The sequence below is a fragment of the Ochotona princeps genome, chromosome 25 (assembly GCF_030435755.1).
Source record: "Ochotona princeps isolate mOchPri1 chromosome 25, mOchPri1.hap1, whole genome shotgun sequence".
Classification (NCBI taxonomy): Eukaryota; Metazoa; Chordata; class Mammalia; order Lagomorpha; family Ochotonidae; genus Ochotona; species Ochotona princeps.
Window position 1 is genome coordinate 18,251,347 of NC_080856.1, and position 17,656 is coordinate 18,269,002.

The window sequence follows — 17,656 nt, forward strand, 5'->3', positions numbered from 1 at the left end:
CAGTACTAGCGTCTGGTGTGTGTCCACTGTGGTGGTTTTTCCATCTGTTTTCACTTTCCTGACAATTCTGAGCCACCATTATACGTCCTCTAAACTCTTGCCCTCCTGATTAAGTATCCACACAGGCCTTAACCAGGCCTCATGGTGCAGTGCAGACGCCCTCTTAGCAGGATGGGTATAGAGAGGGAACTAGGGTGGTCTGATTGATCATGTACTTAGGTCCTTGCTGTGATCATCTGTGGCCATAGTGGGTTCCATCCAGGCCTTTCCTTAACAGTAACAACAGCAGCAACATTTCCAGCAAGTGTTTGTGGAGCACTTCTGACCCTAGCATTATTCTGGTTGCTTTACTTGTTCCAACTCATTTAATCCTCTCTGTGCTGCCTTCCTCCCTTTTTCTTTACCTTACAAATGAGGAAACTGAGACTCAGTGTTTAAGTGGTTTGTTCAAGATGGCAATTGGTCATGGTGGCGTTGAACTTCTAACCTTGACCCTGGGTCACATTCTAGGTACACCCCAGCTTTTGTCAAGAGGAGGAGGTGTAACTGTTGAATCTTGAAAAAGTTACAGCATCAATTAGAATCCAGAGCTCAAAGTGAATTCATTCTAAGCAGATTACACAGAATTAAACACATCATACCAGGGACTTCTGGCAACTTGTAACAGAATTTTTCTTGATTTCCTTTCTGTTGTCACACTGTATCAACATGCTAATGTTGTCAAGGGTGTCACTTGATCTAGTCTGAAAACCATGTTCAAAATATCTTCATTGTTATTGGACCTTATCCCTCCAATGTCTCTGGAGGGGTTATATGGGAATTGATGGGGAGTTAAAGTCTTCCTGGGGAAAGATATGGACTGGAAATGTGTGCTAGAGATCCGTTTTATACCTAGCTGCACTTGATTTCCTGAGGTCATTAAACAGGCGTACTAACTAGTTTTCTCCATTTGGTATCTATCTATCTATCTATCTATCTATCTATCTATCTATCTAAATCTTTCTTCTCTATATATAATTGGATTCAGAAATCCAGCAAGGACTCCTTAACTGTAGCCATGGCCCTTCTGATTCCTGTTTGTGGACAGAAGTAGTTTTTTTCTTTCTCCTGTGATCGTCTGTTTGACTTTTGCATAGGCATTTGTCAGAACTGTGTTTCAAAGGATGGCAAGGGGGAGAAAGGAAAGGTTTCCTTTCTTCCCTTGTCACTCACAACCTGAAGTGCTTTAAGACTTCAGTACATATTTATTCTGCATGTCCAACAGGAAGTTTATAATGGAATCCATCATAATTTTTTTTGTCAGCTACACAGTGCAAAAGCTCTTCCTTTCCGTCTTTACAGGAAACCTGTATTCTCTTTCACTGTACAGTTGCTCATGGATTTTTCTGGCTCCCCCAGAACTCTAAGGTGTGTCCTGATCTGTGCCAGTGAGGTGCCTATTACCGACCCCTGTTGTTCATTCACTTCACGCCTCATGGCCAGCCGTACTGAGCATGCCTGGCTTTTCTCTCATGGGGACTTGATGACTCTCATGGATCTTCCTCTCTCTCTTCTAGTAAATATGCATTTGTCCTGACCACACACTATTATCCTCATTTGCCTTTTCTTTCAATTTCTTCCCAAGTCTTGCTGCCTGAAAATTTGCAGTTGGTAATCGTCAGTCCAAGCGGAGACTTCCCCATTATAGCTTTGAGATAAATCTCCCCATCATTTTGTTTCAGCGCCATTTTACCTCTAGGAAAGCTTGTCCTTGGTCCAACACATCTCTAATGTCTAAATGATCCAAAAGTCCTTTTAGCACCATGGTGTCCTTCACATATGGACACTCAAAACTTTCCCCTTCTATGATGAGTCTGTCTTGAGAAACCCACCGTGTCCCTCCACAAGCTTGGTACCCCTCATAATCGCACATTCCTTATTCCAACCTCTTAAAATACTTTCCTGCCTATCCTGAGATTTTCATTCTAATAGCACAATGAGGAAGGTTAATAGCAGCATCTTCCTGTGACAGAACAACCTGCCCCAGGTTAACGCCGCCCTTACTTACCTCTTCTGGTGACATGTTATCCACTAAATCCATGGGATCCTGGAGGAGAAAGACACAGATGCAAGTCCCTTCCCTCAGCTTCCCACACTGGCCAACAGCCACGTCTCCCCTGGCAGGGCCACGAGGCCTCCTTTTCCAGCTAGTAGCCTCCAGGTGGGATCTCCGGCCTGCTTCTGCAAGTCAGGCTCCCTTTGGTTCATCCTTCCCTGTCTTCTCTCACCTGGGCCATTTTCTTTTTTGTGGGTCGATTTCTGCCCAGCAAGCAGCGTAGCAGACATTGGAGAATGGAGGGTCTTTGACCTGAGAGACGGGGGTAGATGGAAACAGAAACCCTGTGTGTTCTGGAGGAATCAGACCAGGGACTAAAGGTGTCTGTAGACACCTGTCTTCTGCCCTTCACCAACCTCTGCCCCCAATCTGGAGACAGCAACTTCTCACCCATCCCACCCCGACTCTTAGAGTAGGCCTGAGTAGGGGGCAATGCAGACAATCCACAAGGCATAAAGCAGTGAGGGCAATGCTAGCAGGCTGTCACCTGCAGGCTCTGGGGTTTCTGGCTGCTGTTTGTGGCTGGGCAAGGGCCCATTGGGCTCTTCGGAGGATGGTGGAGCAGGAGGAAGGGGCTGAGCAGGAGGAGGCAGAGAAGGAGGAAGCTGTAAGAAAGAGTAAAAATTCTCAGCCAAAGGAAAGAGGTTGCCTTGTGCTTCTTTGCTTTTACTAGTATGGGTCCTGGGACATCCAACTCTACCCTGCATCCCTACACCCAGGACACACACATCAGTTCAGAATTCTTATTCCTTCTCTTTCTCAAGCACATCCTTTACAATTGCGACTCCTTCTGTCCCCGGGTCCCAGGCTTTGGGCTCTTTCGTGCCTGGAGAAGAATTCTGGCTGCTTCTGCTGTCAGCATCTGCTCTCCCTCTTCCTACTTGCCCCATTCCTGTGACAACCCAACCCAGTCATCCCCAAATGGTGGAGAGGTCGCTGGCGACCCCTACTGACGCCTGCCTATTTGCCCCAGATCTATCCCTCTCGCCTGACTTCCCAGCTGTCACCTCGGTCCTGTCTGAGAGGTCCTCCTCTTCATCCTCATCCACGAAGGCGAAGGACTCGGGTCGGCCTTGGGGAGCGCCGCAGGGGAGGTCCTGTGCGGTGCGCCGCGCCTTGCCGTCGTAAGGCAGCTCTGCCAGCTTCCGCGCCAGGTCTTGCGCCTCGCGCAGCCTCCGCTCAGGACACAGGTGGCGCTGCAGGAGGGCCTGCAGCTCAGAGCGCTCCACGGAGCCCAGCAGGATCATTGAATCTGGTGAAAATGCACGCTCAGTCTGAGGGGTCTCCCTGCCACCTTCTGCACCCTATGCTCAGCGCCACGGAGTCAGGAGATGCAGAAGCCCCTGGGCCTATCTTGGCATTTGTTGCCGTGTCTTCCTAAAAGCTTGGTTCAAATTGAGCAGGACTGACCTGCTCAATTCCTTTTACCACTTACAGATCCAAAGGAAGGTGCGTTCATTGGTGCTAATGTGTTCTGATTTGATGCAGCCCTTGCGGGTTGTTTACGAATAGGTGAGCTGGGTATGAAGAGCCCAATCAACCCTGTCCACACAGAAAGAGATGAGTTGCTATTTGGATGCTTTTAGAATGAGCACTTTGAAAACAGTCTCCAGGGAATTCAAATGAAGGAGAAGGGAAGAAGGGAAACAGGGGACTCTATCTTTGGTATCTGAGTTCTCACCACTTAAAGAACCTGGGTCCTGGGGGCATAAACAAAGTACCTACTTCTCCTAGGGTCTTTGACATGATTTTAGAAACTCTGCTCTCTTTCACAGTTTCATTAAGGCTGTGAAAGTGCGTGTTACTGAGATAAGAGTGGTTAAGTCCTAGGCATTACTATGAAAACCAGCATCTCCTCCACCCCAGTGGACACTCACTGCTTTAAGGAGCGACCTGAGATGTGGGAACATATTTGAACTAATCATCATTGAGAAATTTGGAGATTCTGATCATCTGAACTTAAAACCAAGAGTCTTAATGACTTAAACGCTACAGGACTTTTCTGTTACACGAATTCAAACACTAGACGAGCATTTGAATATTGAATATCCAAAGATACCTTTAACAAGGCACTCTGTGGATATAGAAGTTAGAGCCTCTACCTTCCAGGAAAACACAGTCTAGTGAGGAAGACAAGATTAAAAAAATAATAATAATGCAAAACAAGCTGAAGTGCTCTGGGTAGACAAGAAGACCGAGTGAAGGAAGAGAAATGTGAACCATGGTTCCCTAAAACCACTCACACCTCCATAAGAAGCAGTTCACCTCTTCCTTAAGTCGGGCATTATAGAACAGATGTGGTTTAGTCAGGCAGCAAAGGGAACTCTGTGATAGGCTGTGAGACGAACAGCTGATGTTCATCTTTCATGGGTTTCCCCACCTGTGAATTCACCTGTTTTCTACCTTCGCAACGCCAACTCAGTGTTGGAAGTATGCTTACTGTAACTCACAGACATACACACAGCAAGCAAGCATTTGAGCTACCCCTGCCTGTGTTCCCAGATTAGGTAGAGCAGAACAATGCTCTGCCTTCTCGTTTCAGCTTTCCTACATGTTCTTTTTGCAGTCTATTTAATGCCATTTTGTGCTTAGCATTGGTGATTTTGCTGCCTAAGTGACTCCCAAGCCTAATTCCTAAGAGCTATTTAGATCATGTTCCTATGCTCAAGAAAGACTCTGTGATGTAGGTTATGAAGAAAAATTACCCATGTTCAGATACACTTTACTCAGGCAGGCATTATGGTGCTATTGGCAGGGAATTCAATGTTAAAGAACCAACGTAATCTATTAAGTAAGGTGTATTTAAACAGGAACAAATGACAAAAATGTGACCAGAGGCCAAGAAGAGCCTATCTTTATATTTGCTTTAGAAGCAGTTGTTCAGTACAGCAGTTGGCATGTTTGCTTGTGGTGACTTTGTAGAGCCCAGCCACCATGAAGAATGAGAATCAATTGTGGGGTTTTTTTTTTAGTTGGAATTTTAAATGTCTTCTTGTGCATGAGCTATGGCTACATTTTTTCCTTCCTTGAGCATGACCATATTCTCTAAGGAGTATATGCTGGGCTCCCCATAGCAAATTGGATGGCCCTGACGACAAGCCCACCCACACTGCCTTCTCTGTTGCTACTACATTCTTAAACGACTTAAATGCCTTAAAGCCATTACCCTAGGAGTCTGCTTCCCTTCGTCCCACTGACCTTTTGAGTCCACCAGTGGCAAAGTCTTGACTGTGGTCGTCTGGAGCAGAGCTTGCAGTTCCCCATATGTGCAAGAAGCTGAAACAAACTTCACATCACGTACCATGATGTCCTCAACAAATATTGTGAATTTGCTATAGAAGGAGAAAGTGTGGTGGATTAACCCCACCTCACTGGTCCCTTTGCTGTCCCTCCTATTTCTCCCATGCAGTCACTAACAATATTTATTAAGAATATGGGAGCAAGGAAATAATTAGAAATGTTTCCAAGCAGTGACCCAGACTTCAATCTCAACCTCAGAATCCTCCACCCCCTTATCAAACATGAACTAATCCCAGCCAAGGGCCCAGACCTGAGCTGGTTCCAACCAAGATCAGGCAAGTAAGGTAGCTTCTTGACCTGGATGATGCTGTCATAGAGAGAAGGCTGTAGGCTCTGAGCCACCATGTTGGCCAAGATCACAGCCACCATCATGGGTAGGATGTGTGCAATCTGACCCGTTAGTTCGAAGCAAATCACAGCTGTGGACACAGTGTGGGATACGGCGCCAGTCAATGCTGCTGCTCCTAGAATTACACAGAAATATACCAGTGCATTAGGGAAACCATTATTGGCTTATAAGGCACATGGGGAAGAAATTACTCAGCACAAACATTCAGAAGATGATTATCTGCCTAAAGTACAGGCTAAACCTACAAACTGGTAGAAAAATCATCATTTTGGGCCCGGCATGATAGCCTAGTAGCTAAATCCTCGTTTTGCACGTGCTGGTATCCCATATGGGCACCAGTTTATGTCCTGTCTGCTCCACTTCCCATCTTGCTCCTGCTTGTGGCCTAGGAAAGTAGTCGAGGATGGCCCAAACCCTTGAGATCCTGCACCCACATGGGAGATCTGGAAGAAGCTCCTGGCTCCTGGCTTCAGATCAGCAAAGCTCCGGCCACTTAGACAGTGAACCAGTGGACAGAAGATCCTTCTCTCTCCTTCTCTCTGTAAATCTGCCTTCCACATTAAAAATAATAATAGTAAACCTTTAATAAATAAATAAAAATAATCATTCTGATTTCCTTCTGTGACTCTCAGCAAACTAAAAAAATATTTTTTGTGCCAGGATTTTCATTTATATTGTAAAGATAGTGATGTCCAATCCATTCCTTGCTTTTAAAGTTTGGGCCAATCTTAAATAATCATTTTAAAACCCAGTTACAGGGCTCGGTAGCGTGGCCTAGTGGCTAAGGTCCTCGCCTTGATCCCATATGGCCGCTGGGTCTAATCCTGGCAGCTCCACTTCCACTTCCTCTCTATCTCTCCTCCTCTCAGTATATCTGACTTTGTAATAAAAATAAAATAAATCTAAAAAAAAAAAAAAACAAAAAAAACCCAGTTACAACAGTTTATCTTGGGTCCCAGGTACTGCTGATGAGACTTGATGAATGAATGCAGAGAAGGCCTAAGGGCCATGTTGTGGACTTGCAGCAGTAAGATCTGCATCAGATCCTGAGTTTACTAGTTCTCAACTGCATGAATAGAGCGTAACTTCTTTTAAAATATCATGTGCTCCTCTGTAATGTAAAGGAGGGGGTGCGTCATCAAATAATTTCTAAGACCATTGCTGGCCAAAAACTTCATGAATTCTCTAATTTCTCTGAAGACAGAAACAGTCCTGCTTGTTTTGTTTATTTCCCTGTCAATCAAAATAATTCCTTGTATGTTAACTATTTTTCTTATGTATATATGATGGAGATGCCTATGGTGAAATATGCATGAAAATAAAAAAGTAGAAAATGCGATATGCTGGAAGAAATATTGGTGGCACACACAATACATCTCCAAATCAAACTATCACAAAATGTGTATACTGCACAATGCATGCCAGGGGTGATAAGGAGAGGTACCTGAAAAGCACAACGATGGGGGAAAAGAGGATATGACGTTGATTTATGAACACAGCTTTTATAAAGAGATTGTAAACAGAGGCGTAGGGAGCCATATAAGCTAGAAAGGTAATTAATGATTATCCAGGGGAGGCTTGGCCTTAACTGTTTTGGGGTTTGATGAAAAGGAAAGGGAGGAAGAAGGCATAATGATCTGTGTTAGAAATCTGCGACCACCTAGGTAGCAACCCACGGCTATTAATCTAGAGCTCGGGTTTCTCAGCTGTTAGTGCCAAGGGCACGTGGGCCAGTCACTTGCATGGTTGGTCCCATGATTCTTAGGAAGAACAAAAAGAAGAATTTTTATCAAACATTCACACACAGTCCTAGTGTTTTCATCCTTATTATCTCATTTGACTTCCATGATCACCTTTCAACATGATGAAACTAAGAGCTAATGGGAGTTACTATGAAAGGTTGCTTATGTGAATAAAGTAGAATTAAATAGCACTGGATTAAAACCAAATCTTGGGCCCAGTGCGTTGGCCTAGCAGCTAGGGTCCTCGCCTTGAATTGCCAGGATCCCAGCGGTCCCGCTTCCCGTCCAGGTCCCTGCTTGTGGCCCAGGAAAGCAGTCAAGGAAGGCCCAAAGCCTTGGAATCCTGTACCCTTGTGGGAGACCTGGAAGAGCTCCTATCTCCTGGCTTCAGACCAACACAGCTCCTGCTGTTGCGGTCACTTGAGGAATGAGTCATCAGACAGAGGATCTTCCTCCTCTCTATATATATCTGCTTTTGCAATAAAAATAAATAAGGCTTTAAAAAACCCAAATTGTGTACCCAGAATAAAGATATAACAGGAGCAACTGAATGTAAGCATTTTGGAAACTTGGTGCTTGATTATAGGACAGGAATATTTCTCACCAATTACTGCATAGCCCCCAGGTAGGATCTTGTAGATAATGTCATCAAATAAGATACCATCAGGAAACAGCATGGCCATGATCTCTCCAACCAGCCTTCCAAATGCAGCTCCTAGGGGAAAGATAAAAGAGGAAAGATGTTGGCTGTGAGATTCAAGTTTTTACCCACTATCGTTTCAGGCCAATCTCTCCTGGGGTGCTAAAACAAAATACAAACCTGCAGCATCACGGGACTTTATTTTCTCCGTACTCTAGATTGACGCTCTCAGTAAGATCCCAGGCTTCCTATCAAAACTTACCTAACACAAACACAGGCATGAAGCCTCCACAGGGTATGGGCATAGTGGTGGCCACAATGGACATCCAGAACTAGAGTAAAAAGAAGCATCAGAATACCCTTTCAACTTTCCCCAGAACACATGCACGTGCCCAACTCCCTTCCCACTATCCTCCCTGCTTCAGGAGTCACAGAGATCCTGGGATAGTGAATCCCTGCTAAAGCCATCTTGTTTTTCACCCATCCTCCAGAACCAAAAAAACACAGAGCTGTTAAGATCTTACCAAACACAACACTACAGTAAAGTTGGTGAACCAAGGCTCTTTTGCTTTGCCTGACTATCTTCATCTCCCAGCAATCTAGGAAAAGGAGTGAAGCCTCCAGGGACTTCAGCTCACCATCATTACTTTGTTTAGAAATTTCAGCTCAGCAGAGTAACTTGAAACTCCTGAAGATGAGAGATTCCTTTTCCTAGTTGGGTTATATTTCTGAAAACAGAGTCCTAATTCTAAGTGGAAATATCTTACTGTCTTAGTGACTTCCTGTGTAATCCATCTAGCTTTGATATAATCATGTACAAAGCTGTTAAATGGCAAATCTCACAGAAGAACATGGAGGGAATACTTGAATCATTTGCTCTGACATCAAATCACTTGAACAAATTTTAAAAATTAGTGTCTTCAGGCTATATTGGATAGGCAAACTGATAAAACTAGATAAGCCAGTCAATATAATGGAAAAATTTCTAAGGTCAACTTTGTAAGGTAGTCCAGTAGAAACTGGGACAATTTAAACAAAAGAAATATGTTCATTCTGAGGTAAAGCATATAACAGAATTGAGATGTAGAATTGGAAAAGGAATATTGGTTGAACTTTTGAGATAACTGTAAAATAAAAGTATGAGACATAATATATAAACTAAGCAACTGGTTGGTAAATTGTTTCCCAAACAAGCAAATCAATCTTGGAAAAGTATCTTAAACTAGTTAGGTGCAAGAAAATAGCTGCTAAGAGTCAGAATAAATTGTCAAGATTAGAGTATTTACTATTTCAAAATTATATTCATTGCACAGTAAACCAATCTGAAATAAATGTCTTGATTTTCTGATGTTAGGACGACTTCTTCTAAGCCTGGGATGATCTCAAGAGACAGTGACAAACATCCCGAGTGAAGCTGCACCCCAGGAGCTCTAAGACAAGGCAATTGTGTCTTTTTATGAGAGAACACAACTGTTTAAAACAGTGGGGAAGTAAACATTTTAATATACAAAGTTGGGACACTGTAGGGGACACAGAGTGTATCTTGTTATCTCTGTCTTCTCTGTGTCCTTGCAGTAGTTTTGAATAAATGCAGGTAGGTAGGTGGATAAGGTAGGGAGGTAGATAGGAAGAAAAGCAAGAAGATGGATTGATCAAGTGTTATGCAGATCTCCTAAAAGAACTTGGAGTTGTGCACTGCCAAAAATATGCATGGATTTCAAAAAAGTTTTTTGGCACCAAAATAAAACTTATCCTTTCATTTCAATTTTCCTAGCAGATTTCTGAAGTATTTTCATAGTTGTATAAAGCAGAAAAGGCCTTCTTGAAGCTAATATTTGCCAAAACACCTATGAGGAATGTTTACCCAGGGAAAATTTATTTAAATTGCAGAGGACCAGCCCCATATCAGACTGCCTGGAGATAGAATGCTAGGAACTTGCACTTTAAGCTTCTTAAGTGATTCCTTGAACTATCTTGTACCAACATTTTGAAATAAGTACTTGAAAGCCAATAAGAGATTTTGTGGACTCAGGTTAATCTGAAAGCTCCAGTAATACAAATAAAAGATGGTCAATAGGCCTGATTTCAGAGGATGAACTTTAGATTATCCTTTAAGATACGTGTGGGAACAGCATCAGGATCAGAGGCATTGAAGCTATTCATGTATCACAAAGGATGTTGCATGAGATTAGCTCACTTTTATTTTTTTTTTTATGCCCTAGTACAAGAAAGAGAAGATCTGGAAGCGATGTGGAGCACAGATAACTATTAGCAGTTTAAACATCCAATTCTAGAGAACTGGGAAACTAGAAATCCATTACCACAGGTTTTATTATATTCCAGCTCTCCGAAGGAGTGATGTGAACATACCGCAAAAGGAATCCTCCAGAGCCCCGGACTGTGTTGAGAAGATAATGACACTGGATAATAATGTTAGTCTTCTGAAAGGGGGAACTGACAGGTTGGAATTACATTCATATTACTGTAAAAGTTCTTGATTTATATCCATGTCTGGAGGTTGAAGAAGGCACAAGTTTCCCTTCCTCAGTATTATAAAAGAGCTGAAATGAAAATCTTTTCTGCCTGTCTTGACACTGCTGGGAGACCATGCAGATTAAAATTCAAACCAGACTGTGGAAAAGTAGTTCAGTCACTTTTGTATTTTAATTTGACCATGTAGCCCAATTCCCACTCTGTAGGAAACAATAAGGGCTTAGTTAAGTGGTTATAAAGTAAAGATGCTAGGAAATAGTGGTGACTGGGTATCAACACAAACTAGGGGCACTGAGTGCTTTTACGGTTACACATATCACAGGCCTCCAGCAAAATACAGCCCAGGAAGTGTGAGTTTTCTAATACACTTATGGTACAAACACCAAGCACAAATTCAGTTAGAAACTAGTGACAGTAGCGTACAGTTGAGTGCTCCTGTATGGCTCAAATAATTTTCTCAAAATATGCTTTGACCAATGGAATACAGACACACACTCAGGAATCTGGGGTTGTTGAATAGATGCGGGGAGCAGTGGAAGTAGAAATGTTGATAATTAGAATTGTGGTTTTTTTAAAATTTTTCTAATTGTTAACCTTATAAAATATATTGGTCTGTGCTACCATATAGCTTAGTCTAGATGAATAACAGAAAAAAACACAGTTGATGTCATTAGACAATCAAGTCTGGAATCCATCAAAGCTGGACTTAGTTATTGCAGATGGTCTTGCACACTCAACAATGAATTATTTGAAATCAGAGTTCATAAACTATAGATGAACTCTATAATGAAAGTTCAAACATCAAATCCCTAATAAGACACTGATAACTTCTTCATGACAAAAATATCAAAGATTTTAAAGGAATAAATAAACGAGGATTATGTTTCCAAAGTGGAAAACTTTGGGGGGTGCAACATATGGAAGCTCTTGACCCAATTAATTCATGTAGCCAAGACGGAGGAAGAATCTGACAGAAATATAGCTTCCAGAAACTGACAGCAGACTCTGAGACTGTGTCAGAGCTGAGGCTGCTATGTCAAGCACTGAGTAACTTTAATCATGTACTTTAAATGAGCAGCAAAAAAAAAAAAAAAGAAAGAAAAAGAAATTACAAAATATTTTCTCAACAGTAAGCACAAGAATATCCAAAGATCAATGATCAAATATTTTGTACTTGGCACACAGCGCTGTATAACATAACTGAAAAAAATGAACCTGTTGTAATGATTGCAATGTAAATATCACTAGTGACTCATATCCTGAGAACATGTTGATTCATAAAAGGTAACACAAATAAATTATTAGCAAAATATTCTAAAACATGAGTGTTCATGTGGATAAATGCGTGAGAATCCTAGTACACAGACATGTTGGATTATTTAGGCAAGATAGCCTATAAGTAAGTGGTAATCATTAGAAATGAGAAAAGCAATTAGCACTTGTAACAGCTGTCACAACCAGGGGTGGAAATGAAATGTCTCTGTATAAGGCAGCAATTGAGACTTCTATAAATACACAATCCTTGATTGGAACATACAAAAAAGAACTTATATAAAGACATTAACTTTAAGTTCCTAACTAGATTAGAAGAAAACTACTTGAGAATGGCAAAATCTTCATAATCTCACTACCCAAGGGGAGAATGAAAATTATTTAGACTCACTAATAATGTTGACTTAAATATTTAATCTGTTTTTAAGTTCTTGAAAAGAGATTACCCACAAACTGGGGGAAAAAATGAATGTGCAAATCACCTAAAAATGGAAAATCAGATAAGGGGAGAATGAAGGGCCTAATTATCTAATGTGTAGGAGGAACCATCTATTTTGTGGTTAATTAATCTGAGCTTTTTACACAGTTAAATCTTGGTGAACTCTATCTTGTTCTTGTTTACTTGGCAGCAGTAATGTCTTAATAATGTAACAAGTAGGAACTATTATGAAGGTTATTATAATTACATCAAATACCACTAAGTTGACATGAGTGGAGTAATTAGCTAAGATACTGGTTCACATCCATAGATGGACAATTTACTTTGGCTGTGGTTTGCAAATGATGTTTTTTTTAGGTTGGACAACAACCAGGTGTAGTTCTATGCCATCCTATACTATCCAAACCCTGGGCTCCTACTCTGAAAACAAATGAAAGTTTCAGAAGTTAGCAGTGTAGGGAGCAGTACCTTCATAACAAAGAAGAGAAAGATGATGATGACAACGTTGACCCTGGGGTGAATCCACACAGCTGACTGTCCTAGGCTTTTGGGGTCACCCATGTGTTTGACCCATGTGTTGTTGTCAAACAGGGTACTGATGGCTTCACGAGGCATCAGCTGTGAGGGGAGAGGCAGAAACAACAGGTTCTCCTTTAGAAACCCAATGTCACAATCTCATTATCCAAGGGTCTTCTTCGCCCTTCTCCAAGAGAACCAGTCTAGGGAAAAATGGCAAACTCTCCAAAGCCTGAGGGGCATTTGTGCTGTTTCTTCTTGTCTGTTGGGACCCCTGTCCTAGCTTAGGAACCTGGTCCCATGCTCAGGGACCTGACCTCCGCCCTCAGACTCCCGTAGAGCTGACCTCTCCAGCCATGAATTGACCCACTCCTGGTGGAAAGGTGAATGAGGCGATGACAAAGGTAACAATTCCAGGATACAGCAGGCGGCTGAAAAAGAAACAGAGTTAGCCATCCCTCTTTAACCCAGACAACCCACAATGAATCCCACACTGACTCTGGCTAGCTCCAATTTCCTGTAGTCCATGGTAGTCTCAGCTCTTTAAACAAAGAGCTGAGCTTTGCCAAAAATTAATCTTTTAAGAGGAGATCACGTGACTTGCCGCCTACTCACAATATCAGGACTTCCTTATATTTTAATGTGAGCCACCTGAAGGCCTTGAAAGCCATCCACAAAGATTAAAAAAAAAAAAAAAAAAAAAGGCAGGACATTTAGAGAAACCAGAAGGTAAATGGGTAGGGCAAAGGAAGGGCAGTGACTCACTGCTTAGCAAGAAACTGGCTGAGGGCCTTGTGCTTTCGGACTCCAAGCATGACTTGGCGATGCAGATACACAAATGCAGCTCCCAGGAACCCACAGCAAAGCCTGAGGGTGCAAGGTACAGGGGGAAATCTTACAGGCACAAAACTCTTTCTCTTGCAATCTAGCCACTTGCAGGGAAACAACACCAAGCTTCCCCTTTCCCTTGCTACCCTCCTCCCACAGCAGTTTACATTTCATTCCCATCCCACCTTTCTTTCCAGTTTGGCTCCCTCCCAATCCACAGCCTCACCCTACTCCCTGCTCACCACACCCAAAGCAGCTGGCCCCACTAACCCGATGACAGCGAAGGCTGGGAGTTCCTTCAGGTCGAAAGGGAAATCCATTCGGAAATTGGTTCTGAACAGAGCAGTGATGGTGACTGTAGAATGAAAAGGAAATATTGCAGCAGGAGCTTCACAGAAACCCACAGACAGGGCAACGCAGGCTATCAGTTTCAAAAGCTCCTCTCTTCCTTCCATAAATCCCGACTTCTCCCTTTTCCTATGTACATCTATCTACTCCAGGGTCATACTCCCTCATTCCTTGACCTGCATCTCTGTCCTATACCCTGGGACCTTGGTCTCACGTCCTAAACAGTGAAATCCATTTCTTTTCCAGACCTTCCACAGAGCTTCCCTGCATGCCCCAATGCCAGCACCCTGTTCCACACAACCTTTGCCCCAGGATGTCTGTTACCAGCATCCTTGTTCCACACTGCCAGCACGCGGAAAACAAAGGCACTGAACGTGGCCGCAAAGAATCCTCGCCAGTAGTTCCGAACGGCAAAGTACGTAGACGTGACCTCGATGCTGAACAGCACTCCTGCAGGGCAGCACAGGACGGTCAAGTACAGACAAGAGTGAAAGGCAATGTCCTCCACATTTCCCACCCTTGGACCTGAGGCAATGAAACTTGAAACTGGGGGGAAAGCAGTATTGCAATGTTATGACCTCTTGGAGTCCCACACCATAACCACACACCTACTCATGCCAGCATTGTTTATTTACTTTCATCTTATTGGGAAGGCAGAGAGACAGGAGCTCGATCCTCCATCTGCTGGTTCAGTCCCTAAATGCCCACAACAGCCAGATCCGGGACAGATTCAAACCAAGATCCCAGAACTGATCCAAGCCCCTCCCGCATGAGTGGTAGGGACTCAGGACTTGAGCCATCACCTGCTGACTCCCAGGGTGTTCATCAGTAGGGAGCTGGCATCAGCTAAAGAGCTGGAACCTAAACTGAGATATCAGATTCACGATATGGTTGTGCCAAGGTGCATGTTACCCACTGCACTGAGTGCCTGCCCTTAGCTGTTTAGTTCTTTAGTTTTGAAGATGAGGGATGTTGTCTAACAAGATACAAAAAAGATAGGAATAGAATGGAAGCTGAACTACCAAAACCACAAGGATGAACCCCATGCCCTCCTGACTCCTTGGAATGTAGGTGTGAGGGGCTCACAACTGTTAGATACACTTGGCTAACAAGGAGTTGAAAGGTTAAAAGCAAGAAAGCTTCCAGGGAAGGACTTCAACAACACAGCTCAGGGTTTGCAGAAGCTCTCCTGACAGCCCCTAAAACATGCCATCTGTCTCCCTTTACCGCATACCTTTTGGGACCTTTAGGAGAAAGCAGTATGGCCTAGCACAAGGGCTCAGTGGCTAAACCCTCACTGGTTAAGTGCCAGGATCCCATATGGACAGCGGCTCATGTCTCAGCTACTCCACTTCCCAGCCAGCTCTCTACTTGTGGCCTGGGAAAGCAATAGAAGATGGCCCAAATCCTTGGGAGCCTGCACCCATGTGCGAGACTTGGAAAAAACTCCTGTTTCCTAGCTTCAGATCAGCTCAGCTCCAGCTGTTAAGGCCATTTGGGGAGTGAACCAGCAAACAGAAGACCTTTCTCTCTGTCTCTCCTCCTCTGTCTCTCTTTTTCATAAAATCTGATCTGCCTTTCTAATAAAAAGAAAAAAAAGAAGGAAAATAAAAGGGAGGTTGTTAGAGCTAACAATACCCAATTTTTTAAGAAGGCAGGGAGTCACCCACTTTAAAAAAATGAAGTTAATAAGAATACCTTAAAAGGACTAAAGCAAGGGGGAGAAGTGAAGTTAGAAGAGTAAAAATCACATTTAAGAAAGTGGGTGAGGTAAAGGAAAGCTAATTAGTAGTTAAAGCTAGTACTGTTTCTGAGAATAGATGCTGAAGCAGAAAATGAGGAGGCAGATACATAAATATAACAGTGGGTAGGGACAAAGTAAAATAACACTAATGAGAACATAAGAAGCAATATTAAAGTGATGCAAAGAAAAGTATTCTTTAATACAGTAATAATAAGATCCTTGGGCTTTAAAGTAAGAAAAAAAAAGACTAAAATTACCTAAAATCTGGCTAAATCTCATCTTTATCCAAAACGAGGAAAGAGAACCAAGGAAACACAACACATAATTGAATGAAAGCCAATGATGTGCTCTCAAGATAAACCATAAACTAAGCAAGGTTTGTTTCCTTTATCTCTGTAGTAAATCGTTGCCAGTTGCCTTCAGCCCCTCTCCTGCCTCAATCTTTAGGCAGCATATCAGCTCCCAGGAATTTTTCTTTTTCCTTGACCTGTAAAAATCACCTCTCTAATCCTTCAACACCTTCGTTTGCTCTTCCAAAGGTGATGGTCCACACTGAGTCACACACCTGGTGGTCTCTCCCTCAGGAAGCAGCTGCTGTACTTTCAAAGGGTTTCTAGTGGCCAGCTCCATGTCACTTTATCCAGCATGCTCTCCCCAGCTCCTCAGGTAGAAACCATCCATCCTTTGTCATATTTGCTTAGATTTCCGGCCCTTCAGGGCACCACTCTTTGATCTAGTGATTTATTCACATTTCTAAGCGATCCCTAGGCTTGGAAACCAATTGTCTACTACAGGGCCTGGTAGATCATCAATGTTTATTCTCACAATGAGCAAGAGCAGAGAGGAAAGAACGGGGTAAGAAAAAGAAAAACAGAATAGAGGAGGAAAGAATAGGTGGAACTTCATAAAACAGAGTAAAACAATGAGTAACCTGGGGGTAGAGAGTTTTTCAACCACCACTCCTGCCCTGTTCTGCAAATCACATCAAGGAAGACAGCTGTCTCTGTGGCCTAAATGCAAGATTTGATATAGTGGAGATCAGATGGAGGGAGTCTTGCTCCTTTTTGTTTCTGATTAAACTGGTAACAAAAGCAAAGTCAGCTTTGATTTGCTTGGGTGTCACCTATCCAACTTGGGAGTATCTTGCGGCAATTGTTGTTTTGAAACTCTAGGCTGGTTTTCTTTCCCTCAGTGTAAATCTGGGACACTTTTCCTTGCAGTCTGTCACTATATACACAGGAATGAGAGCTAATTTTAATAATAGCCTGAGCCAAACGTAAAATGTGCAGCTAGAAGCAAACAACGCATTAAAAATATAAACAGCTTTTGGAAACTTTCATCTCTTAGGTTCTGGAACATTGCTCTCTTCTCTCACTCTGGATTCCTTCTCTGTTTTCTCTGCCAGCTCCTTTGCCTCAGCTGGTGCCAGGGTTTTGCCCTTGGTCTCGTATGTTTGTTGCTCAGACACCCTTTCTCTCATTTTGCTTATACCCATGATGTCAGCTACACCTATATGCTGCCTATTAGCCAAGCCATTCTTTTGGCCCAGTTCCTGAGCTTCAGACTCATCATGCCTGCTGCCTACTTGGTGGCACATGAACAAGTCACTGGAATTTTGAACTCAGTATGCTCGAAATGAAATCAATCAATGCCCTGTTTGCTCTTCCCTAACCTCCATCGTGGTTTCTGATACTACTGTCTGTTCAGTTACCCTTACTGGAAGTCTGGTTGTCAGCCTTAAACCCCTTTTCTGCTGGTCCCTCACGTGCTTGGTGAAATCAATCACGAGGTAGCATTGATCTTTATTTTCCATGACTCACATTTATCATTCTATTCCCTATCTCTTCTGTTTTTTGGTCTCTCATTATCTAGCACAGCACAAGGACTACG

The 17,656-nt window shown here is 42.9% G+C and overlaps 1 protein-coding gene across 1 annotated transcript in view; it reads right to left on the reverse strand.

Annotated features, from left to right (window-relative positions):
• The window catches only part of CLCN1 (chloride voltage-gated channel 1), a 31,511-nt gene that overhangs the window by 2,245 nt on the left and 11,610 nt on the right, over positions 1-17,656 (reverse strand). Inside the window, exons 8-20 of the mRNA XM_004594333.3 lie at positions 14,347-14,472; positions 13,945-14,029; positions 13,612-13,713; positions 13,193-13,277; positions 12,799-12,948; positions 8,389-8,458; positions 8,091-8,201; positions 5,646-5,859; positions 5,294-5,427; positions 3,103-3,347; positions 2,583-2,700; positions 2,268-2,347; positions 2,048-2,086 (exon numbers count right to left, since the gene is read on the reverse strand). Of these exons, the coding sequence (XP_004594390.2) occupies positions 2,048-2,086; positions 2,268-2,347; positions 2,583-2,700; positions 3,103-3,347; positions 5,294-5,427; positions 5,646-5,859; positions 8,091-8,201; positions 8,389-8,458; positions 12,799-12,948; positions 13,193-13,277; positions 13,612-13,713; positions 13,945-14,029; positions 14,347-14,472 (1,559 nt within the window). The remainder of the gene's footprint in view (positions 1-2,047; positions 2,087-2,267; positions 2,348-2,582; positions 2,701-3,102; positions 3,348-5,293; positions 5,428-5,645; positions 5,860-8,090; positions 8,202-8,388; positions 8,459-12,798; positions 12,949-13,192; positions 13,278-13,611; positions 13,714-13,944; positions 14,030-14,346; positions 14,473-17,656) is intronic.